This window comes from Pipistrellus hanaki (assembly GCF_964339955.1).
Source record: "Pipistrellus hanaki genome assembly, chromosome: 18".
Taxonomy (NCBI): Eukaryota; Metazoa; Chordata; class Mammalia; order Chiroptera; family Vespertilionidae; genus Pipistrellus; species Pipistrellus hanaki.
Window position 1 is genome coordinate 15,597,569 of NC_140520.1, and position 25,997 is coordinate 15,623,565.

Genomic DNA, 25,997 nt, shown 5'->3' on the forward strand with positions numbered 1-25,997 from the left:
ACCATTTCAGCAGTGGTTCTGTGTTTATTTTATCCCACTGTTGGTTTTTCAGTTAAGATTTGGGAGAATCGAGTCTTAAGGTTTGCTCTCCTCCTGCTTTCTTCCGAAACTATTGTACTTTACAACTGTTAGGCTGTAATTAGAAAGTGACTCATTGATTCCATTTAAAATCTATTTTTCTCTATTACTACTCCACAGGAGTCTGTAACAGACTACACTACACCTTCTTCTTCTCTGCCTAACACTGTGGCTACTAATAATGCAAAGATGGAGGATACTTTGGTTGATAATGTAAGTAATCAACCTGAGGTGTGGCAAGTTTGAATAGAAACCTGGCTATTATATGTGCTATATGGCCAATACTTAACTTTTCTCAGGGAAAGAGTTAATAGCAAATTTGTATATAGGGACACTGTAATGTAATTAGCAAAAATAATCAAAGCAGAGTTTTTGTTTTTCTGCCTAAAAGTTGTCTTCTTTCCATTTAAGATCCAGACCTTTGCTACTTAGGCTTAGTGTCATCAGGACTAATCTGGTTTTGATAAGATGTTGGGTTCTTAGCTATCACATTCTTCAGTGTTTTATTTTTGTTGGTAATTTTGTTCTTAAACCGTTTTAAGATCCATGAAAGCTCACTCAATTAAAACACAATGTTACCAGAGATTCTGGTATTTTCTTTTTGAATTTGAAAAAAAAAATTACACTAGACCTAAATAGCAACATTCCTGTTGTGAAGACTGGACTGTAATGTATATGTAAGTACTTCAACAACTCTTAAATCTTCATTAAAAGGTGACAATGAGTCATGTAAATTTGGCTCTGGTTTCTCAGAGTAACCATGTTGTAATTCAAGATTGTGTTAAAAGTCATCACAGTCCATCATTTTGACAAGTTCACTGACTGAAAAATAGAATGGCAAGCCCAACAAAGTTAAGTGACCTGCTGTGGTAGGGAGCATTTTAGGAGTTACAGGTGAGGTCCTTGTTTTGGAGGGCACAGATGGTGGAAATTTGGTCAGCTACTTGAACTGTCATCCCGTATAAGAAGCAAAGGCATATTCTTTTCACAAAATACCCTTTATAGATAATATTTAAAGGTCGTTCACACAGGGCTTTAACTCTGTCATTTTGAGAATAAAAATCTTGATTATGTTTTGGTACAAAGTTTTTTATGCTTTCTGTTATTTCCCCTAGCATCAGATTAGAGTTAGAGAGTTGACATGCTTTAGAGACCATTTAATCCAACTTTGTGGTCCAATTGAAGGGCTCTTACTGTGTAGCTGAGTGAGTCACACCTTTACTCTTTGTGATAGGAGCTCATTTTAGGAGCTGATTAATGTAATTTGTCCAAATTTAGATCTTACAAAACTTCATTTCATATGCTAAACCTTACCTCTGACCTTTTGGAGAAAGGTTGAAATGTACTTAACTTCCTATAGGAAGTAATGGAAAACTTGGGAAGGACAAAAAGACTTCCTGGCAAATTACTCACTTATGTAGATTATCAAATAATCAGAAACAGTAAAGTTAATTGTACTTTAATTGTGGTGTCTTCTCAGTTTAAAAGACATAGAGTATTTCTTAGATGTTACTTTTTCAAGAAAGTATATAATGCTTTTCTTCTGGCAGACCCTCTGAAAATATCCATGTGAGTATTTTAATGGTTTCCATGTGGTTTGCTGGGATATGAACATGGTGAGTTGTGCACAGAAAAAACTGAGGGGAAGAGACCCACTCTTACGTGTCAGTGAATAATCTGTGTTTGATTTTTAGCAATTTATGCAGAGTACGTTTGGAAACAGGAAGATCAGGTTGGGTCAGGGAGCATCATAAGTGGTTACCAGTTTGGAAAGATTCCACAGTATTGCTTACTTGTGCCAAGTATGGTGGTGATTTTGAATTTAATATAGTGTTAAAAACAATGTCCAGAGTTTTAGTTCCTTTAGAAATGGTTTTGTTTCCTTTATTCCTTTGGGAGTTCTATTTTATGGTAGGATTTCTGTCTTTAAAAGAGGCTTGTTTCTTTATTGAAGCTTAATATACTTTTTTAGGATCTTAGTTGATATTTATTGGTTAGTGTTACCTAATAATACAGTTGTTTTGAATGTCTTGAAGATAGAAATGCTGGTGGTGGTTTTGATTATTTGTTATAGCACAGCTAATCTCCAGCAACTAGTTTGTGGTATTAGAATCTCCATCGTGTCACAAAGTGATTATCTGGCACCCCTAGCATCTCTGTCATTGTACCTGAACAACTGAGTGAGCTGTCAAAATCAATCATGCAATAAATAGTACATCATAAAAAATCTCAAGACCCAGGGACTTAAAGGGAGAAAAAAGATAGGGTAGTAAGTTTCTAATATCCTCAGGCATTTAACAATATTTGCCATAATCTTGTCATTACTATTTACTATATAACAAAACAATTTGTTTAGTGTAATGGGGGAAGCAATATTCCATATTTTCCTTCCAGTATTACTTTTGTTCTTGAATATAATTGTCAGAAAGTTGACTATTTTAGGAAAGAGATTTCTTTGTTAAATGGGTTACATTTACCATGTTGAATGCTTCTGATAGAACCTGTAGATCCCATAAATGGGGGGAATTATATTCCCTTAAAGCTTTGCTGTGTAGTGTAAGGTCCAGGGACCAGCGGCCTCATCACCTGGAAACTTGTTTGAAATGCAAAATTTCAGGGCTTGCCCCAGACCAGCTGAATCAGAATCTGCATTTTAACAACATCGTCAGATGATTTGTATCCACATTAAAATAGGAGAAGCATTGCCATCAAGGGTATGCCTTATAATGGTACTGGCTCTTTCAATTCATGCATAAAAAGACAGAAAATACTTCTCTTCAGGAGTTTTATGTAAGATGTCCAAAATTTTCCATTACTATAAACACAGCCTAAGTAATTGAATATTCGTCTTGGCTCTGATGAAAAATAGAATGCCCTTAGAGTATGATAGCATTATCTTAGTGGGGCTTTGGTAGCAGACCCGGTTAGTTAGATTGTGATATGTGTTGCCTGCCTTTTCAGGTGCCCCTGCCCAACACCCTTCCCCTCCCTAAGAGGGAGACTATACAACAGAGCTCCAGCCTAACTTCAGTTCCTCCCACTACTTTCAGCCTCACCTTCAAGGTATGTACCATATCCATCTCTAAAGGTCCATGATGGTTGCATGCAAGGGGGACATATGTTAATACTACTCTCCTGGGTATTTTACTGGTTTTGTGTGGTAAGCAACAATGCTAAGCCAAGGAAATGATTTGATGTCAAATTACACGTTAAACTTTTATTAGCTTCTAATACCCTTAGCAGCGACTTGCTTTCCTTTCTAAAGTAAGGCCTATCATGCTTGTGAATTTGGTCTTAAAATTACAGGAAAGTAAGTCTCATGTGAATTGAATGAAAGCATTTTAGCAGTTAGAACATTTTATGAAGTGGTAATTATGCAAGTGATTTAGAATTGTTAGATAATTTTTGTATAAGAGGGCAAAAGATTTTGGACAACACGTGCTTTTTGATGTCAAGAAGTTTAGGCTTTTGTTTGTTTTTTAGTCTCTATAATTTTGAGTTGTTTGAGAATATTTTCAATGAGTTCATCTCAGGATTAGTCATTGGTTGAAAAAAGTGCAGACATGGAATTAAGTGAGGGGTTTTTAAACATAGATATTAATCTGTGTAATAGCTGGACCTCCTAATGTGGCTCTGGTGGATCTTTCTGATGGTCGTCAGGAGTGGGAAACGAAATGGTTTCACAATGTGGACAGTGTTCACTTTAGACTCTTTTTGAGTCTCCAGCCTCCTGGCCACTTGACCCTTTGCCCCCCAACTTCTTTGTAAGAGGCTTGATGAGTGTCAGCTGAGGCTATAAAATTTGTGCTATTCGTCTTAACCCAGTTCTTACTATTGACTGCCTTTTCAGGTGCCCCTGCCCAACACCCCTCCCCTCCCTAAGAGGGAGACTATACAACTTGAATGACTGTCTCAGTCTGTTTCATCTTATGTATTTATATTATTCAAGGAAGTAGTCTGCCACATAAATAAATATAATACCATTAATTATTCTTTAGGCCAGTTGTTAATTCTTCAGAAAAAAACCTTCAACATTGCCTTCCACTCAATGTTTTTAACACTCTAAGAAGAAATAATATAATTTTAATTACTTTAAATTAAATTCCATTAAGTTAAAATTTACTCTTTATACTTCTGACTTACTTCTGGGTAACATATAAGGTATAGAAAAATTCTGTTATGTGGGTATTATTTGCATTATATTTATCGAGGGGAAAAGTGAATTTTCTTGAATTTCCAAACTTGGAATTTGAATTTTCTTGCTGCTTAAGAAATAAAATAACCCAGCTGGTGTGGCTCAGTAGTTGAGCGTTGACCCATGAACCAGGATGTCACGGTTTGATTCCTGGTCAGGGCATATGCCCAGGTTACAGACTTGATCCCCAGTAGTGGGTTTGCCGGAGCGGGGGTTGGGGGGTAAAAGGGTGGAGATGACATTAGTCATCAAGAAAAGGTTAAATTACATATAGTGTGTGTTTTAACAGAAAAGCAGGGAGGTATGTAATTCTTCTCAAATTCTCACAATTAAAATAAGGTTAAAGTTTTAAAAGTTGGTATTTGAAGGACTACAAACTTCTTAGCAGTACTATAAAAATCTTGTTTAAAAAAAACCAAAAAACACAAACAACTCTCACGTGAATGAATCATTGCAACTGAATTTGACATATTGGGTTTTCCTTTGGCCCACCCAGTATCTCTCTCCTACTAAAACAAAAAATGTCAAAACCTATGTGTTTTCTTCCTGTTCAAATAGCTTTAGGATAGTGAGAATCTGCATCTGTGTTCTCCAGTTCCGGGGCCATCAGCCCCTGTGGTTAAAATCACCGGGCACTGGATGTGTCTCATCCAAGTACAGGTCCAGTGTGTGCTTCAGTATAAAATAAAATAGACTCTGGGTCTGACATGTTAATATTTTTTAAAACATTAAAACATCTCAACTTTTATGGCAATTACAGGTTTTTATGTTGTATCAAATAAATGTTATCAAAATTAGAATTACCTCTTTATTTTTTAAAATACAACTACTAAACTTTAAATTATATATGTGGCTTGCATTTATATGTCTGTTGAACAGCAGTACTCTAGAGAGATTGAATATAAATTGAAATAAAACCTGTTTCTTCCACTTAAGAAACTAGGAGATTACTGCTAAAATCAATAGCCCAAAAGCCAAACGGCTGCAGTCAGTACCTGAAATGCCCAAGGAGGCTTTGATGTGAAACAAGTATCTCTTCTGCGGTCAAGCCTAAAACCTGTCTACTTACATTAACTTTTCAAACACTGGGCATAAAACACCCAAACAAAAGGTGTTTGTCATCTGCCATTTGAGAACTGTTGGCTTAAAAACAGAAGAGTATAGGGAATGGGTACTGATTGGGGTCGGGGGGTTGTTTTAATGCCTTTTCTATTAGAGTCAGAGCCTTAAAGCTCTCCTGGAGGGGCCTGGTATTTCCATTTCCTTAGATGCTGCTCAGGTAACGTGCTTGGATCTAGTTGATACAGGAGCTGTGACTTTATATTTCACTGGCCTGATTGCCAGAGCCGTCAACAGCTCTCTGTGGAGACATCATTGAAGTCCACTGCCTCCCAATTTAAGTAAAAGAGCAAAGATAAAGGGGAAATGAAAGGTTTGAAAAAATCTAGGGTCACCCTTGCCGGTTTTGCTCAGTGGTTAGGGTGTCAGCCTGCAGACAGAAGGGCCCTGGGTTCGATTCTGGTCAAGGGCACCTGCCCAGGTTGTGGGCTCGATCCCAAGTAGGAGACATGCAGGAGGCAGCCAGTCAATGATTCTATCTCATCATTGATGTTCCTATTTCTCCCTACCTTTCCATTCCTCTCTGAAATCAACAAAAATATAATTTTAAAAAAAATGATATCTCCCAGTGGAGTGGCCAACCTGAAAAAATAAATTAGGTGTCAGAAATTTAAAAATTACCTTGAAGACCCATCTTTTACTTTGGTGTTTCTGAAAGATTTATACAATTGTAAAAGTACACACGTGAGTATATTTATGTATATATGTATATTTATGTTAGCATAGTGATTTCCCCCCCATTTCATTGCAGATGGAGTCTGCAAGGAAGGCTTGGGAGAATTCTCCAAATGTGCGTGAAAAGGGATCTCCAGTAACTTCCACAGCCCCTCCGATTGTGAGTGGTGTCAGCAGTAGTGCCAGTGGCCCGAGCAGTGCAAATTACAACTCCTTCTCCAGCGCGTCCATGCCTCAGATCCCTGTTGCCTCGGTCACCCCTACAACGTCACTATCAGGTAGAAGTCTTTATACTTTTCCTTTTAGTATCTTCAATTAGTTCAAATTTCTTAGGATCACTTTCTGTTAACTTTCCCCCAAAAAGTATCTATAATAACAAAAGCATATGTTAATTCAACCGGACGTCTTTCCAGGCGAAGTTGGGGCTTCGAGGGAAGCCAGATCCCGGATGCCAGCGGGCAGCCGGGAGAAGGAAGGACTACTTTTGCACCAATTTCCTTCTTTGGGCCTCTAATTATTTATAAAAGACATGTTAATAAGTAATTAGTGAAAAAAAATTGTATTGTGTTTAAGTTTTTCTACAAAATTTACCTTTTGACTTATTTTTTAACTCATAAACAGCTGATTGAATCAACTCAGAAATAACATAGACTCATACAGTTTTTAAATTTTTTGCTGTCTTTTATCTAATTTGAAGGAACTATTGGCCTAAATCTATTGGGCTGACATTTTCTGGTGAAGAGTTAGGGGTACAGAATTTCCAGCTTGTGTTTTGAGTATATCACTATATTTTGGGTTTGGGTTTGTTTGTTTTTAAGGAGAGTCCAGCAGCATCCCAATTAAAAGTGATTTTCTTCCTTCAGTTTTTCACTGGTATGCAGTACTGTCATTTGGGGCTTTACAGTTCTCAGAGTCACAGAGGCAGTTTCTTTTACTGAAAACAAATTTGATTTCAAGCTTCCTGATATTCTCATATTTCCAAAGCAGTGAGAAACTCCTTTCTAATAGTTATAAAATATATCCGGCAAAGAATTTACCTTCTTTGATTCTTATTTACTTATGGTAGTACTGCTTTTCAATATTCTGGCATTCTTTGCTAGTTTTAAGTACTAAAAACAATTGATCTTTGGGTTGTGCTATAGTTTACCGAGGTGGGGAGACATCCAGTCCACAGGCCATATAAGGTCTGGCCCTGCCAAGGCATTAGGGGTCAGTTAAATGTTTGATCAAATATAGCAGGCTAATTTTGTATGGCTCTTGGGAGAAAAAAGGTTCACCACTCCTGATCTAGAATGAGATGTATGTATTGTTCTTTAAGACAAATCCAGAGATTCAAATCAAAGGGAGTGTTCCAGCTGTATCTCTTACTCTGTGCACACATTCCTCACCACCCACATGCAAGGCGTCTTCATTCTGCTCACTGGCTCTTGCTTGGGCCCCAGTCTAGTGGAGAAGAGTCTGTAGGGAGGTTAGGAAAGAAGGAACTGCAAAGCTTCCTACTTCTTTGGAACCCAGCTACTTTCTTTTTTCCAGGTCTATCGTTTCTCCATAGTCCCTCAACTGAGAGAAATTTTTTTCATGAGGGCCATCTTGTCATATTACTGATAAGAGACTCAAGTTGAACAGCTAAGGTAGTTTGATCTGATCCTCTCTTATATAGAACATCATTAAACATCTTAAAATGATTATATCTCTCTTAGGTCAAATACCAGTGTTATTTGCTTCAGTATTGCAGTCACTAGAGCTCATTGATCCACAGAAACAATTGACCTTTCAAGTTGTATAATGCCACATATTTAATAATAGTGTGTGTGTTTTTAAGGTATGTAGAGGGTCGGTGCTGGAATGAGAAGGCGAGCTATAGATAGATAATTATGATAGTGATATATCTCATATCCCCTTTGGCCCAGAGTACATACAGTATCTAAGTACATGGTGGCAATAAACATTATTGTTTTCTAGTTTATGGTTGGTGCTTGAGTTACTTGACTATGAACAACAGCGGCACTTTAAAATATACTACATTGTTCCCTTATTTTATCTCTCTCCCAAATATAGGAGCTGGTACATACACTACCTCTTCTCTGAGTACAAAATCTACAACCACATCAGACCCTCCTAATATTTGTAAAGTAAAGCCCCAACAATTACAGACAAGCAGCCTGCCTTCCGCAAGTCATTTTTCACAGTTAAGCTGTATGCCTTCCCTCATTGCCCAGCAGCAGCAGGGTCCACAGGTCTATGTGTCTCAGTCCGCAGCAGGTAAGGCTTTAAGACTTGAATATAAGGAATTGAGAAAATGAAGACTTGGATGCTTTTTCCCTTTTTAGTTACCCTTCAAGTTTAAATATCTTTTATCTGCTTTGCAAATTTATTTCTGGATAGAATTTACTGCTCTCTCTCCTTGGTAAGCATTCTGGGACTCTTGGCATTTATTTCTTACACATGTATTAGACAAGTTAGTGTTCAATAATTTGGAAAAATAACTTATGCATTTTATATTATTCCAGACATATTATAAAAGTTTGTTATCTGAAACTTCACAGATTGATGAATAAAGTTTATGGGGAAGAATAAACCTAAGAATAGCAAAGAAAAAAATGTATATTGAAAGTGGGGTAACTTGTATTACTAAATATCGCAATGTTAATCTGAATTAAATAGTAAATAAACATTTGGATAATATTCCAACTCACTAATGATTTAAATTCAAAATAAATAGGCTATTTCTTACCTTTCCATATGGGAATAATAGAAATATTGATAACGAGCATCTTTAATTGCCAGTATTTATAAGGATCATGGGTATTATATTGGGCTCTTAAAATGCCTTGCTGGTGAGAATATATAAATTTTCATAATTCTTTCAGAAAGTTATCTCAGAATGTTTTATGAGTACATACTGTAATAACAGTTTTATAGTTAATCAATTTATCTGTATAAATATACATAAACTTAACAGAGATACGTGTATGAGGGTGTTCATTACAGTATTGTTTATAATGATGGCAAATAACAAGATAGTGTGTATAGTAATATATAGAAAATAAATTTGTTAAAAATCTATACCAGCTGGGGACCGGTTTGGCTCAGCGGATAGAGCGTCGGCCTGCGGACTGAAGGGTCCCGGGTTCGATTCCGATCAAGGGCATGTACCTTGGTTGCGGGCACATCCCCAGTGGGGGGGGTGCAAGGGGCAGCTGGTCGATGTTTCTCTCTCATCGACGTTTCTAACTCTCTGTCCCTCAATTCCTCTGTGTACAATCAATAAAATATATTAAAAAAAAAAAAATCTATGCCAGCCCTGGCCAGTGTGACTTTCATATCAATGTTTCTGTCCCTCACTCTTTCCTTCCCTCCCTTTTTCCCTCTTTCTCTAAAAAAAAATTTACGGTAAATATTTTTTTAAACCCGTGGCAAATTCTTTTAGTTATTAAATGTCAGTTTTTTAAAATATTTTGCTAAATTCTAGTTGGTAGATTTAAAATTGGAGTGGACTTGCTGATGAACAGGTGGGTTCATTTTCAGATTTAGTAGGATATATAAAATTTTTGTATTTTATACCCCATTGGCAGTATATGAGTGTGATATTTTTCTATACCTTCACAAGTACTAGAGTTTCCTTGTTTTAATTTACATATACCTGTCTAAATTCTGAAATTTAGATACTTAAAACTGATTGTTTTTTCTTAATGGTCTATAGCTCAAATCCCAACTTTCTATATGGACACCAGTCACTTATTCAATACCCAGCATGCACGATTGGCTCCACCGTCATTGGCTCAGCAGCAAGGCTTCCAACCGGGTCTTTCTCAGGTAAGCATCACAGACTACGTACTTCCATGTGCAGTTGTTTGTTTGTTTTTTTATTTGTGTTGTAGTTGTTATCTTGAGCTACAAATAATAGACTCTTTGAAGTTATAATCCTTTTAACAAATGGGACAAACCATGATTACCTAGGGTGTATAAGCAAAACGTTAAAGCTTTCCCTTTGTTGTTAACAATGTAGAATCAAGTAATGGATTGAAAGGAAAATGTTTACATTTGTTTTAAAGAAAACTGGTATGTGGTATTAATCATTTATTCTTCATGGCTAAGTTTATTTTCCCATATGTCGTGAGTTGTATGCATGATGTTCACATACCGTTTTCTCCTTGCATGGCAGCCCACTTCGGTTCAGCAGATCCCGATTCCTATTTACGCACCACTGCAGGGGCAGCACCAAGCCCAGTTGAGTTTGGGTGCTGGACCCGCTGTTTCCCAGGCCCAGGAATTATTCAGTTCTTCCCTTCAACCGTATAGGTAAAACGCTTTAAAATTTACCGTTTGTGGGTTGGAAACATTGTAATTGCTGAGCTTTCTTGCCATATTCCTACTGCTTCTTTCCTTTATGAGCTAGGATGACCCTCTTCTAAACTACATTAAATTATTAATCTTGTTGATTATGAACCTCAGCTTGTGGTCATTTTAGTCAGACTTTACTGAACAAAGTCAAGCCTCAAAGTTTCTTGAAGAAGAGGGTAACAACAGTCCCATGACAATTTGAAATCTTAGAAAATAGTTGCTAGGGGACCTAAAGTTTTAATTGCGTCCTCCTGCTAACAATTGGAAGCCCAAGTCTGCTGTGTAAGGGCTGAGGCCAGGGCGGAGTGTGATAAAAGATGAATAGAGGGTCAGACAAGGAAGAGAAGTGTGGTGATATATTGGGTCGGCAGCTAAGTAATTGCGGATTTTTTAAAGAAAATCAAAGACAATTTTTTCATGGAACTAAATAACTTTATTCTGTAATGTATTGCCCATTTTGATCAATGACCTTTTGCCATCTTTCAGGCAGCATCATAATCCCACGTTCAAAAAACTTCTGGTTTTTATTAGCAAAAAACTGAATCAGGTACGATTTGACATCATCATCATTATTGAAATTTTTACCATTCAAGGAGTTTTGTAAAGATCGAAACAAAAAGTAATCAGATGGTGCAAGGTCAGGACTATATGGTGGATGTGGCAAAACATCCCAACCAAGCTCCATTAATTTTTGCCGAGTGACCAAAGATGTGTGTGGCCTTGCATTGTCATGATGGAATACAACACCTTTTCGATTTGTCAATTCGGGCCGCTTTTCTTCAACTGCATTGTTTAATTTCGTTAGTTGTTCAATGTAGACATCAGAATTGATCGTTCGGTTGGGTGGTAAGAGTTCAAAGTAGACAATTCCTTTGTAATCCCACCAAACTGATAACAAAACCTTCTTTTGATGAATATCAGCTTTTGATGTTGTTTGAGTTGGTTCACCTGGCCTGCTCCACGATCTTTTCTGCTTGATATTGTTGTAAACAACCCATTTTTCATCGCCAGTTATCAGTCGTTTTAAAAATGGATCATTTTCATTACGTTTCTTTAGCAAATCGCAGCTGCTAATGCGTTGCGTTAACTGTGATTCTTTCAGTTCGTGAGGAACCCATGTATCGAGTTTTTGAACATAGCCAAGTTGTTTTAAGTGATTTTCAATGCATGTATGTGATACATGAAGCTTCTCTGCAATCTCACGTGTTGTACTGTGACAGTCCGAATTGATTATTGCTTTGATTAGGGCGTCATCAACTTCAACTGGACGACCAGAGCGTCTTTCATCTTTGAGTGAAAAATTACCAGAACGAAATTTGGCAAACCAATTTTGACACTGCTGTTCTTTTAAGGCTTCGTCACCATAAACAGCACATAACTTTTTATGAGCTTGTGATGCGTTTTTCCCTTGCGGAAATAAAAAAGCAAAATATGACGAAAATGTTCCTTTTGATTTTCCATTTTTCAACGAACGCCAAACAAAAACTACAAAACAGATCAAAAAACTTTTTTTACTGATTAACAGCTGAATAGCCAACTATCAAATACAAAATGTGTTTTACATTTGTACTACGTCTGCAAACCTAAAAATTCAACTGAAGCCATATGTGTGTGAAACCCGCAATTACTTAGTTGCCGACCCAATATATGATCACTATTCAGCCTTTTACATGCAGTAACTTAGAGAATTTAGTCCTCACAAAACCATATAAGGTGGATTGTCATCCCCTTTTGGCATGCCGAGTTGGGACTTGAAGGGGTTGCTTGCTTGGTTGCTTGGTTTTAACCTAAGGTTGCATTACAAATCAGTGAGAGCTTGGATTCACCCCCAAGTGGTCTCATCTCCAACTTAATGAGAGTGGAAAGTGGCGGGGGATGAGCAAAGCCGATGGCATAGCTCTGTCATCATCGTGGAATGGCTGTGGTTGATTTCATTTAATGGCTCTAAGCCTGCAAAAAGAAAAATAAACTATTTCTTTAGGGCAGCTTAGAATGGTTGCAAAGTTAAGCATTAGGTTTTAGAAATATTTTGGGTTTTGATGAGGTTCAGATAGAATTTTTATACTTTATATAGAAATTAGATGTGGCATCAATTGGTAATAGCTTATTTCTTTTAGATTACATAAATTATATTCCTAAAGAAGCTAGTTTCAGCTAATTAAACTTTCTTAGCAGAGCATAATTATTAATAAATTAAAAATGTGGCTCTCCCATTTGTTTGCTTGTTTGTTTGTTCATTTATTTTAATAGGTTTTTATTGATTTCAGAGAGGAAGGGAGAGAGAGTGATAGAAACATTCATAATGAGAATCATCTGTTGACTGCCTTCTGCACACCTCCATACTAGGAATCGAGCCCACAGCCTGGGCACATGTGCTAATCGGGAATCAAACCCCATGATCTCTGGTTCCTAGATTGATAATCATTGAGCCTCATTGGCTGTGCTCACTTTTATTTTTTGATTAAAGATTCTTTGGTAGAATTTAGTATGTCTGTATAATTAATTATATAGGATGTTTTGTTTTCTGATATTTACTCCATCATTTAGTTTGGTTATTCCAAGAAATTCACTCCCATTAGAAGTAAACTACCGTATTTACCCCAAGTATTATAGAAGTTACAGGTTATCTTAGAATCTGTGATTAAAAATTTTTAATTTCTAATTCAGAACTAGCAAATAATCTCACAAACCAATTTCCTTTTAATTGTTATTGACTGCTTGAAACATGGTTAGAAAGTCGCAGCTACTTTTCAGCCCTAACAAGAGAGTTCGGTGATTGCTTAACGTCTTCCATAGCCTGGGATATGTAGCAGCAGTGCACTGGCATTCTGTATCTATACTTCCCATTGTGCCAAATGTCTTGGAAGACCAGACTGTTTTTTGGGAATACAGGGTAAGCTGTATATGGCTACTATGTTAGAAGACACAGGTTTAGGCTTCGAAAGCAGTTTGTATCTCCACCACATCATTCTGCTACTCCTCACTCTCAACCTAATCAGCTTGTATTTATTCATAGGGAATCCCTGAATTGATATCTGCCGGCTATAGGCTTTAAGATTACTTAGGAATCTAGACTAGCACTCCTCCTTGGTAGCTTTTGTCCCTGCCACATGTCAGTTTAACAGAGCAAAATTATATTATAACTAGAGGCCCAATGCATGAAGATTCGTGCAAGAATAGGCCTTCCCGCCAAAACTGGTTTGGCTCAGTGGATAGAGCATCAGCCTTCGGACTGAAAGGTCCCAGGTTCGATTCCGATCAGGGGCATGTACCTTAGTTGAGGGCACATCCCCAATAGGGGGTGTGTAGGAGGCAGCTGATTGATGTTTCCCTCTCATCAATGTTTCTATCTCTCTCCCTTCCTCTGTAAAAAAAAAAATCAATAAAATATTTTTTTAAAAAAAGGATGGGCCTTCCTTCCCCTAGCTGCCAGCACTGCCTTCGCTCCAGCTCAGAGCTGAGTTTTTGCTCTGGCCTGGAGCTGCCTTGCTGCTTTCCCACACTGCCCAGAGGCCTGGAGTAGCTGGGGTGGTTTGCACCTGCTTATGCAAATAAACCCACCATCTTTGTTGTGTTGATTTGCATACTCCTGATTGGCTGGTGGGCATTGTGAAGGTATGGTCAATTTGCATCTTACTCTTTTGTTAGTATGGATATTAGAGGCCCAGTGCACAAATTTGTACACAGGTGGAATCCCTCAGCCTGGCTGGTGATTGGGGCCAATCAGGGCCAACTCAGGGCAGGGCTGACTGGCCTGGGGAAGGGACTGCAGGAGGTTGGTAGGCATGGGAGGTTGGCTGTGGGAGTGCACTGACTACCAGGGGCCAGCTCCTGCATTGAGCGTCTGACCTCTGGTGGTCTGTGTGTGTCATAGCTACCAGCTGGTCGTTTGTTTGTAATGATCATTTAGTCTTTTGTATAGATAGCTATGTAATAATTGATAATATTATCTTTAATCCACTACTTTTATTTTAGTTATTTGCTCTTTATCTTAGTCTTTGTGAAGTATAGATTGGAGGCCTCTATTCCAGAGGTCTTAAGTTAGATTTCAGAATTATATTTTATTTTTAATTTTTATTATATTTATTGGGGTGATACTGGTTAACAAAATTATGCAGGCTTCAGGTGCACTCTTCCATAATACATCATCTGTACACTGTATTGTGCGTTCACCACCCCCAAGTCAGATTTCAGCATTGAGGGGGTGGTTTTATTTTGTTTTTAATTTTCAGATAGTTGCTTGGCGTACATTTCAGCCTCGTAACTTACTTATAACTGGAGTTTTGCACCCTTTGATCATAACATTGGTGTTGCATATTTTAAAGTTGGTAAAAGAGTAAATCTTAAAAGTTCTCATCAAAAAATCTTGTAATTGTGTGGTGACCAGTGTTGACTAGACTTACTATGTTGATCATTTTGTAATATAGGCAAATACCAAATTACTATCTTTATATAGGTATATATGTCCATTATACCTCAATTTTAAAAAATAAAATACTTGCTGAATAATCCTAATGTGAACTAATACTCTGCCCCATTCCATAGAGGTATTGAGGCCTCTTATAAGAAATATAGGAGGGGAAATAATGAAATACAGATGATACAAGTCAGGGCTCTTGGTGCTGTAAATTAAATGGAATGTCAGTACCAAAGAGAAGACGGTAGGTTTGGATCTGAGCTTGCTAATAAACACATGAAACGAGAATCATTCTTGTTGTCCAAGAGGAAAAAAAATCTTGCCCATTTCTGGGGAGAAGCTTTTTTCCAGAATTTTTATATAGTGGGCTCTACGGCTTGACACAGGTATCTTAGACAAGGTCTGTGGTCACTGCCTCTTTTCTTACACTAAGTAGAGTACTTGGACATTTAGGCTACTGAATCTTAAAGTTGCCAGATTCTAAGTAGATTTAACTTTTAACACATCCTTTTCTCTTCAATACTGATGTAGATCTCAGCCGGCCTTTATGCAGAGTAACCTGACCCAGCCATCTGTGGTCCTTTCTGGTACTGCCATCCACAATTTCCCAGCTGTCCAGCACCAGGAACTTGCCAAGGCACAGTCGAGTCTTGCCTTTCAACAAACTTCCAGTACTCAGCCTATTCCTATACTGTATGAACATCAGCTGGGGCAGGCATCAGGACTGGGAGGCTCCCAGCTGATCGATACACATCTTCTCCAGGTAATCACAGCAGGGGCAAGAGCATGCTCCATCTGTCGTTGCAGTTTTATGCAGCAGGTGGTTTAAGGACAGTTTTTAAAGAAAAAATATGTTAAAAGACAATGGAAAACTAAGGTCGTCTTCCTTGTGATCTAACACTGAAATTCTTTAAGATTTCTTTGAAGCCGTAACCTTGGTATCTGAATCGGAAATATTTAAAATCTTATTGTTGTTTTATTAAATTTTTTCTAGGCTAGAGCAAATCTTACCCAGGCTTCAAACCTTTATTCTGGACAAGTACAACAGCCTGGTCAGACAAATTTTTATAACACTGCCCAGTCACCGAGTACTCTCCAGCAGGTAAACTATGGCATGGTAAATTTCCTCAATTTTCTTTATCATTATTGTTGTTGTTGTTGTTGTTGTTGTTGTTGTTGTTGTTGCTGTTGTTGCTGCTTCTGTTGTTTGGGAATTTAAACAGAACCAAGATAGAGATGTGTGATAGTTTTCAGACTTTTCTCTGTGGTATCCTAGGAATTCCATGGGGTTCATTGGTTGGTCACACAATTCCAGTCTTTCCACCCCCACTTTCTATCCTTTTTTTTAAGTGGGTTTCCATGTAATTGTTTATTTTAACAAAGGATTCCATGAACGTAAACATTTGAAGGCTGTCGTTAGGGCTGTGCAGTTATGTGTGACTGAGTGATAGGTGCTTTACTTCTGCTAGAGATGAAGGAAGACTAAAGACCATCACAGTAGTCACTCTAACACCCAGGCTAGTGTAGCAGAGGGTACATGACAAACATATTGCTTACATGTATGCTTGTAATAATAATTTTCAGTGAAAATTATAAAATTTTAAAACTCTGCTAGCAATATCATTTATCGGCTTACTCTTTAAAAGTTGGTGGAGGGTTGGGTGAGAGAAGCTAGCCTTAGTCATCTTCTCATAACTATTTTTGGTGGCTATTTTAGGGGTGATAATTCATATCTATATATTACCTATTGACATTCAAAATAAATTGCTATTTTTGAAGTTGTAACTACTTTCTTACATTGTATCCCCTTGATTTTATTGTTTTGTATTTGACATATACTGTAGAGTAATTGAAAGATAATTATTTGTTAGTTTCTTCAGTGCTAATTTGTTATACTGTTACACTTTTTTTAAATTAATTTCTTTATTAAGGTATCACATATTTGTCCTCAACTCCCCATTCCAATCCCCCATACACTTTTTTTTTAATTCTCACCAACCGTGTATGTGTTTGTTTGTTTGTTTTTTAGAGAGAGAGGAGGGCAGATCTCATACATGCCCTGATCTGGCATGTTCCAGATCCCACAACTTTTTAGTGTATGAGATGATGCTCCAACTAACTGAGTCACCGGGCAGGGCATACTGTTGCATCTTTTAAAAAAGAATGGAGATAGTTACTAAGCAAAAGATTATATGTGAAGTGTACTTAATATATTATTGTTTTCGGTTTAAAATCTTACTCAAAAGAATTTGAAGAGTTGTGTTAAAGTTATAGGATATACGTACAACAGGCTCTGTATAAGCTAATTGCTACAGCTTCTGTTTTCTTGTGCCCTAGGTTACAGTACCTTTACCAGCTTCCCAGCTTTCCTTGCCCAACTTTGGATCCACGGGGCAGCCTTTAATTGCTCTGCCTCAGACTCTGCAGCCTCCGTTACAGCACACCGCCCCCCAGGCACAGGCCCCCAGCCTGAGTCGCCCTGCGCAAGTCAGCCAGCCTTTCCGGGGGTTAATCCCTGCTGGAACGCAGCACAGCATGATCCCGACCACAGGGAAAGTAAGTGAAGAGAGATGGACAGTTTGAGAATCTAATGTGTTTGGCCCCCTCTGTGTGTATGTTTTGTTTTGTTTTTCTTCCCCCAAATTTAATAAATCTTTATTGTTCAGATTATTACAAATGTGTTCCTCTTCCCCCCCCCCCTCAATTATGCCCCTCCACCAGGTTCCCACCCACCCTCTGTCCTTTCCCCATCGCCCATTGTCCTCACTCATAGGTGTACAGTTTTTGTTCAGTCTCTTCCCGCACCCCCACTCCCCTTTTCCCCGAGAATCGTCAGTCCACTCCCCTTCCATACCTCTGATTCTATTATATTCACCAGTTAATATTGTTCGTCAGATTTTTTAATTCCCTTGGTTTTTAGTTTCACTTGTTGATAGTTACGTATTTGTTGTTCATAATTTTTATCTTTATCTTCTTCCTCTTCCTAAATAACCCCCTTCAGCAATTCATATAATTCTGGTTTGGCGGTGATGAACTCCTTTAGCTTTTTTTTATTTGTGAAGCTCTTTATCTGGCCTCGTGATAGCTTTGCTGGGTAGAGTATTTTTGGCTGTAGGTTTTTGCTATTCATTATCTTGAATATTTCTTGCCATTCCCGTCTGGCCTGCATGGTTTCTGTTGAGAAATCAGCTAACAATCGTATGGGTGCTCCTTTATAGGTAACTACCTGCTTTTCTCTTGCTGCTTTTAATATTCTCTCTGTTTTTTGCTCTTGGAATTTTAATTATAATGTGTCTTGGTGTGGTCCTCTTTGGATTCCTTTTGTTTGGAGTTCTGTGCTCTTCCTGGACTTGTAGGTCTAATTCTTTCACCAGGTGGGGGAAGTTTTCTGTCACTATTTCTTCCAGTATTCTTTTGGTATTTTGCTCTCCCTCTTCTTCTGGGATCCCCATAATTCTGATGTTGGTTCGCTTGAAATTGTCCCAGAGGTTTCTTATACTATCTTCAACTTTCTGGATTCTCTTTATCTTCTTGCTTCTGCGGAGGAGTGTCCTCTGGCTCTTTGTGTTCTAAATCTTTGTCTTGATTCTTGCGATCTTCCAGTCTGTTTTTAGGACTCTGTGTAATATTTTCTATTTCAGACAATGTTTTCTTTATTTCTAGGTGATCCCTTATTATTTCTAGTTGATCCCTTTTCATATCCTCATAGGTCTCATTTATTTTATCGGTCTTTTTGGGGATATTATTGAAAAGCCTTATAACAGTGGTTTTGAACTCAATGTCCATTCTTTTCTTTTCCTCCACCTCTTCCTGTGTGTCCTGTGTCTTGTCTGCATTTTAGTTGTTTTCCTGATTTGAAGGAATAGTTTTGTGTATTAGGTGTTCTGGTAGAGCCCAGTAGCTCAGCCTTCCCAGTTACCTGGGACAGTCTTGGTGTAGCCCTTTGTGGGCTATGTGTGCAGTCTTGTTGTTAAGCCTTGCTTATCACTGGGAAGCGTTTATCTCCAAGCCAATTGGCTGTGAAGATCAGCAGTGTCTCAGCTAGGAAGGCTTCTGTACTCCGCTTGGATGGGGCGGGGTCTCGGGGTAGCGCAGGCAATCTTTGGTTCCCTGTCAGTCTCGCCTTAGAAAAGTCCTGTTCGTGGTGAGTCTCACCAGATTGGTTGCAGACTCGCGCACCTCTTTGGTGAAGGTGCAGACAAGCTTTGGATTCCGGCCAGTCCCTCCTTAGAGAAAGCCAGCCTCTAGGAGAGCTTCTGTGCTCAGCTTGGATGGGGAGGAGTCTCGGGGCGGTGCAGACAAGCTTTGTTTTCCCTTTGGCTCCTCCCCAAGTGGCTCCTCCCCAAATCCCGCAGTAATGGCTTCTGGCTTCACACACCTCCAAGAGATCTCTGCCCGCTGCCTAACAGTCTGGCCTCTCCATGACTGGGGCCCTTTATCAGAGCAATAGGGTGATTCTGTTTTCCTCTCGAACACGAAAGCCATCCACGCCTTAGCTGTCCGCCCTCTTTGCACGCAGAGAGTAAGCCAGTAGCGAACTCGGCCCTTCCTCTCAGCGCGCTGGGATTAAGCCAGCGCCTTTTCGCGGGCTCAGTTCTCCGCACCTTCACAGTTCCTGAGGGTCAGCGTGCCTTCCCTCTCCTTCGCAGATGGCAGAGCCTCCTCTCAGCCAGCCATCCGGTGCTTCAGGGCAATGCCTCCCCCGTTCTCCAGTTCTAAATTCAAATTTGTTGTGGTAGGCTGCATTCGGGTGTCTACCCTATGCCGCCATCTTGGTCCCTCCCCCCCCCCGTGTTTTACCTCATAACGAAGAATTCACAAGTTTTGTGGGAGAATTGGATTTATACTGCCTCTCAGACTTTCAGCCACAAGTTTGGCCTTGTTAATTCCATGGTACTTAAAACTTGGATTTTGGTACTGAAGTTCTTTGCCCTTTACTAGATTAAGTCTTCACATATAGAATACTAAACGCAGCAGGTTAGCTTATGGGATTGCAGAAATGTTAGGTTTATTTTATGCTCTTTCTCAGATGTCTGAAATGGAACTAAAAGCCTTTGGAAGCGGCATTGATATAAAACCAGGCACACCTCCAATCAGCGGAAGAAGCACCACACCCACCTCTAGTCCCTTCCGGTAAAGTGGGCATTTGCATTGGCTATAAAATTCCCAATAACTAATTACCTTTTGTTTGTTAGATGCATGCAGTGTCGCCAGTCCTGTGGTAAGCACAGACATTCTGATAGTTTTATGTGAAATACTAAGCTATTGAATTATTAAGAATATATTTGTTATACTGTATTTGAAGAACTTTTTAATACAGGGCAAATATAGCCAGTATCCTTTCTCACCTCTGCTCCTCCAATGTCTTTCCACTGCTGTGATGTTTGGTAACTCACCTTGGTAATTCTCATCAACTACCAAGTATGATGAGTCTGCCAAGCGCACTGTCTACAAATCGAATAGCATCATTAACCCAGCACTGCCATACTGACCAGTGACGACTTCTTTCCAAGGGCCACTTCCACAAGTCCGAACAGCCAGTCCAGCAAAATGAGCAGCATTGTCTATCAGAAGCAGTTCCCGTCAGCCCCTGCCACTGTGAGAATGACACAGCCTTTTCCTACACAGTTTGCACCCCAGGTGGGCAGATACAAGTGAGAAATGAGTATGATTTACTTGCAAATGCTTGCTAACCTGGCGAATTCTCTGATTTTATAGTCTTGCCCTATTATAACTAGTTCAGAAGCACAGTTTTTAATAAGTAGCTTTTTATTAAACAGTAAATCTAACATTCAAGCGTAGACTCTAGGTTTTTTAGCTAGACACAGGTAGCTACATAGTTCTAAAGCAGACAATAGAAATAGTCAAAAGATTCCCTCACAGCTCTGATCCTTTTATTTCAGGCCTGTTCCTTTTATCTTTTTGAAGAAGTTGACTTTTTCAGAGAAGGGTCCCAGTGCTTAAAGTTTCCTAGGTTTTTTGGTTTGTTTTGGGGGTTTGTTTTGTTGTTGTTGTTGTTGTTCTTTTTTTTTTTTTTTTTAAAGATAACTGTAGGTGAGGTAAATTTTCCAAAAGATAATTCTAATCTATATATTAAAATGTTGGTTTCTCTTCCCTTTGCTGATCAGGTAGAAGGACTAACTTAAGTTGATAACAACACTCATAAGCTAGAATTGGCACCTGAAATATTTGCCAAATAGCATTATTTTTTATTTAGATTTAGATTATGTTTGGAGTAGGTGTACGCCTTTTCTGCAATTATATCTTTTTAAAAAGGCATCCCTGTCCCCGTTCAGAATCTGTAGCTGGGCACTGGCCTGCTGCACTGTCTTCCCGTAGACTCCCAGCATGGCCTGCGGTTCTGGTCCCGGTGCGAGAGCACACAGATCCGCACACTTCCTTTCCTGGCGGAATTGGTGCACATTGACTCTGGGATAAGCCAACCTGGTCTAGTTGGCACAATAAATTTTTTTTAACAGTTTAATGTTGTATGTTTTGTTTTTTTCACTCAGATTCTCTCTCAGCCTAACCTGGTCCCTCCATTGGTAAGAGCCCCACATACTAACACCTTCCCAGCGCCCGTTCAGAGGCCGCCAATTGCACTGGCCAGTCAGATGCCTCCTCCGCTGACCACAGGCCTCATGAGCCATGCTCGTTTGCCACATGTAGCCAGGGGTCCTTGTGGATCACTGTCTGGAGTCAGAGGCAATCAGGCCCAGGCTGCGCTGAAGGCTGAACAAGACATGAAGGTTAGTACAGTGTTGGCAGCCGCCAGAGCAACCGTCTGTCTCTGAACCATGTCTTACAATGCTCTGGACCCATAACTGAATATCCAGGCATTCATTGTCTCAGTAGACTTCACCAAGCTAATTGCTTTTATTTGTTCCCCTTTTTTTTAAAATTATTATTATTACTTATTTTATTTTTCTCCCTATTCCCCCCACCTGTTTTTGTTTTTTGTTTTTTGTTGTTGTTGTTTTTGTTTTTGTTTTTTTTGCAACTGTTGTCAACAAACAAGTTAATATTTTAAGCTCTGTGGCCAAATGAATTGCTTATAAATTAAGGATTTGAGGGAGATCTAAGTTTAGCTGCTGCATTTTTGGAAGAGTAAAAAAGGTAATATGGACTATTATAGGCTTCCCTGTTTTCTTTAATTTTTTTCCCCCCCTCCCTCATTCTTTTCCTCCCCACACCTTTTCCCAAAGTTAAGATATAAATCGCGCTTCAGAGAAAACTCTGGAATGGGTAAGACATGATGCCTGGCTTGATTTTTCTTCCCTGAGTCATCCAAGTCCAATTTTCTTCTCGAACTGTTTTCATACTCCTTTTTGCCTGCCACCTGAGGTGGCTTATTCCACAGCAGTTTGTGTAGCTGTGTAGTTGTAGATGAAGAACTCACAAAAGCACTTTGGGATCCTTCGCAGTACAAGGCACTGGTGACCGGGAGGTGTGCTGATGCAGGAGTGCCTTGAGGAGTCTGTGTGGGGACGGTTTTGTAGCATAAACCTTACCTGTCTGCCTGTACAGCCAGCTGAGTCTTTATGTCTGTGTTTACTTAGACTTCACTTTAGAGGTCTTCTTAATTTTGCCTGTTTTGTCACCAATCTGTATCTGGTCAGACTAGAACAAAGAAAAGCTTACTGCTTACGACCAGGGAAATGGCCGTGGTTGGTTTTACTCTGGATTAGAAACATGTTTCTGATCATTTGGTTGACGGGCTGGAGTTTCTTTCTGGGTTGATATCCCTTGTTTCTGATCCTGAGTAAGCACACTTAAAGACTACCCTACAGTGAAACTCTGGTTAACATCCCCTACTTTACTTAGGCTGTGTGCCTAGAGTTTCCCTCTGTTCAAAACTGTGACAGATACTAGTCTGTGTAGAAATCTCTGGGCACTGTTTGGCCTTGGTTTCCAGTTTTGTTCCTGGCTCCTCGGCAGTTGATTTCTCATAAATTCCCATGATGGGAATGGCATTGGAGCTTAATAATGGGGTGGAGGAGGGCATCGATTTCTTGAAAATTGTTTCAGATATTTGGATAGTATAGAACATGTAGGGTTTTTTATATGCAAGAGGTGTAGAAAAATATGTTACAGTGGTATAATGTATAGGCCTACGTAAGTATAATCTTGGGGCAATTAGTCATTAAAATGAGGCAATTATTTTACCAGCTCAGAGTGTGGTAGGAGCTATCAGAACTTAGTGATGCAGTGAAGTCGTAGTTACTAATTTCTGATGCTCTTCCCCTGCAGAAGAGAGCTGTGGGAAGAGGACTCAGCCACAAGACATTTGGTCCTAGGTGTTGGTAATGCCACAATATAAGTGCTTCCTTTTCATTTTATTTTAGAACACATACTGATAACTAGACGTTTTTAAGTGTAACATATATGTTTCCAAGTTCACAAGCAGGCTCCCTAGATAACATATGGTATCAGTAAGGTTTGTCCCAGAAAAAATACAAAGTAACAGCAATTCCTATTTTGTTGCTTTGTAAAAGGGCAAACTTTGAAAAGGTGGTGGGAGGTGGTCCTGCTTTTTCAAATATTAAAGGAAAAATCACTGAATGTTTTCAGATATTGGAAGAAATCTATTCATTAAAAGCTGAAAAATCAAAAAGAGGTACTTTTGGTTTGGACCAAACCATCGTGGGAAAGCTATTGGTGATTGGTGAAAGAATTCAAACAGAGTGATTGACAGGCTTTGGTGATGCTGCAGCATCTTCAGTTGTTATTTCCTATTCTTTAAGGCAAAGCAGAGAGCAGAGGTTCTTCAGTCCACGCAGCGCTTCTTCTCTGAACAACAACAGAGCAAACAGATAGGCGGCAAGGCCCCAAAGGCGGACAGCGACCCGAGCAAACCTCCCGAAGCCCTGACTGACGCGCCCGGCGCCTGCCAGGAAAAAGCAGAAGAAAAGCCTCCTCCCGCACCCACCGTGGCCTCCAAGCCTGTTCGGACTGGACCCATCAAACCTCAGGCCATCAAAACCGAAGAAACAAAATCTTAAAAGGCTGTGGTTTATTGCAGGGGCCTGGGGAGGGGAGAGGGGAAGAAGGAAGGATGCAGACAGCTCATGCCAGCAGCCAAAGGGGTAAAATGGTCCGTGACACTCTCCTGTCCCGAGCGCAGAGGTGCAGCACGGGGACATAGGAGCCATTCACACTGACACAGGCTGCACCCATACAACGAGGCTTTGCCAACTCACACCCACTACACAACACCCCCCCTGTTGATGGCCATGCATCTCAGTCCGGATTTACATACAAACACGTGCACACGTTCTTGGAGTGTGTACCATTTAGAACTCAGTCCTTATGGTTAGAATGAGACACCAGAAATCAAGAAAGTAACACGGCATAGGAGTAGCCCAGCCTGAACAGCACATGGTCCCAGCTGGTAACACACAGTGACTCTCCCTTCCGGCCTGTGGATGTGGTGGTGGCACTGGTGGGCGCGGTGGTGAGCAGCTGACAAGAACGGGCTGCCCAGAGGCGCCTACGTCTGCCCCGGGCAACCTGCTGCTTTTATAACATGGTAATTGAGTTGAACACAAAGTATAGTAACTGATATCCCTTCTTCCTGGATGAACGAGCGATGGTGGTGCAATAGTGGTGTCAGCACCCTCAACATGCCCGGTGGGCAGTGCCCGCTACTGCTGCTTTTTGAAATGATGCTGTGCTTTGGTCGTGGCCCACGCTGTGACGTGTTGCTGGGCTTCGCTTCTGTGGAGCGCTGATCACTCAGCGGGTTTGGTGGATACTGGTTGGGGCAAGTCCTGTCTACCTCCACTTGGTCATCTTCCTATCAGTCCAGTGAGGTGTGTGGGGTTATTGTTTTGTTTGTTCGTTTTGGTCTTTCTGAAACGGTTTGAGGTGATATCCATGAAGAGCAGTCAGTACCTAGAACTGTGCCACTAAGGAGAGGAAAGTCTGTCCGAGAAGGTGCGTTTCTTCCCAGAGCCGCCGTCCCACCCTTGGGGCCTCTGCTGGGAAAATAGAATCAAGTCTCAAACAATGCCTTTTTAATTGTATCTCTAGTATTATAGACGTAGGGCAGTACTGTATCATACCTCTGTGAATGTAAAGTACCTTGTACCTGCTTTATGATACGTAGTAGTGACCGTGCTTTATCAGAGCTGTTTTTAATGACGTTATTCTAGAGTGTTTTCTTTCCAGATGATGATGGAGAAGCTTAAAAGAAAAAAAAAAAATGGTGCCAGGTACCACAACAGTAACAGAACTGCTGTTTTCTGGAGATTTGTTTTTTACTTTTTCTTTTTTTTTTTATTGGAGTGTGCTGGATGTCTATAATTTTGTTCAGATGACTGCAGAACCTGGAAAGGCTGTTGCTGCTATTGATGCATAACATACTGCTATTGGTCTTTTTATATAAATAAATATATATATATATATACATATATATATAATTTGAATTTTTGGAAACTAGCTGTGCTGTCAACTTTGGAAAAACTATCCCAGTTGTACTGTGTTGGGTTGGCATTGTACAGAAATTAACAGCCATATTGGTCTAGAAACGTTCAACATAATTTTTTCCATTTGTACAGGGGTAACGCACTGTATTAAATATGTAAGGTCTTAATCTACATGGGTTTGATTACAGAAACTAATAAAGTATTCTCTAAATAATGAGTCTTGGAGCTTCTAATTCATTCCTGAAATCTGAAGCAAGGCCTGTCGTGCACAGTGAACATTATGCAGAGACTGGTTTCTGACTGGGAGGAACATCTTGGCTCACACAGTCCCAGTCGTTACCACCTGCACAAGGAATTTGATTTGTCATTTACTCGGCTTGTTGCCTAAAATCCCTTACCCAGAAGCTTGGCTTCCAGCCTCAGCTTTAGGAAAACTAGTAATTCAGTCACTACTGATCTGTGTGCCTTCTTTACTCATGGGCCCTATGATTCTTAACACATAAAATAAGTACTAATAGCTCTACCTTTGTAGCCAACCTTTTCATGGTATAGCTTTTCTCAAGAGATGCTCTAAATTGGCGTGGTGGAGGAGGTTCAGAAAACAAATCTGTACCAAAGAGCTGTAGCCTCACATACTTGCCTTCTCCAGTTCTCACTGGTTTCCATATTCTGGTCCTTAAGTTCAATGCTAAATTTTCAGAGCTTTCATTTGCAAGCCAGATTATCTTAATTTGCTCAGTTG

General features: G+C 39.6%; 1 protein-coding gene across 17 annotated transcripts in view; it reads left to right on the forward strand.

Annotated features, from left to right (window-relative positions):
- The window catches only part of PRRC2C (proline rich coiled-coil 2C), a 72,504-nt gene extending 47,035 nt beyond the window's left edge, over positions 1-25,469 (forward strand). For 8 of the 17 annotated variants that reach the window (XM_084865963.1, XM_084865968.1, XM_084865965.1 and 5 more), the window contains 13 exons: positions 199-291; positions 3,040-3,141; positions 6,144-6,345; positions 8,126-8,329; positions 9,771-9,883; positions 10,233-10,369; positions 15,360-15,591; positions 15,823-15,945; positions 17,166-17,384; positions 19,858-19,961; positions 20,342-20,468; positions 21,341-21,577; positions 23,573-25,469. In XM_084865963.1, the coding sequence (XP_084722089.1) occupies positions 199-291; positions 3,040-3,141; positions 6,144-6,345; positions 8,126-8,329; positions 9,771-9,883; positions 10,233-10,369; positions 15,360-15,591; positions 15,823-15,945; positions 17,166-17,384; positions 19,858-19,961; positions 20,342-20,468; positions 21,341-21,577; positions 23,573-23,830 (2,151 nt within the window). In that variant the 3' untranslated portion in view covers positions 23,831-25,469. Of the gene's footprint in view, positions 1-198; positions 292-3,039; positions 3,142-6,143; positions 6,346-8,125; positions 8,330-9,770; positions 9,884-10,232; positions 10,370-15,359; positions 15,592-15,822; positions 15,946-17,165; positions 17,385-19,857; positions 19,962-20,341; positions 20,483-21,340; positions 21,578-23,078; positions 23,132-23,572 lie in introns of all 17 variants that reach the window. The other 9 variants (XM_084865966.1, XM_084865964.1, XM_084865957.1 and 6 more) reach the window with 8 other exon arrangements.
- The last annotated feature ends 528 nt before the right edge of the window (positions 25,470-25,997 follow it).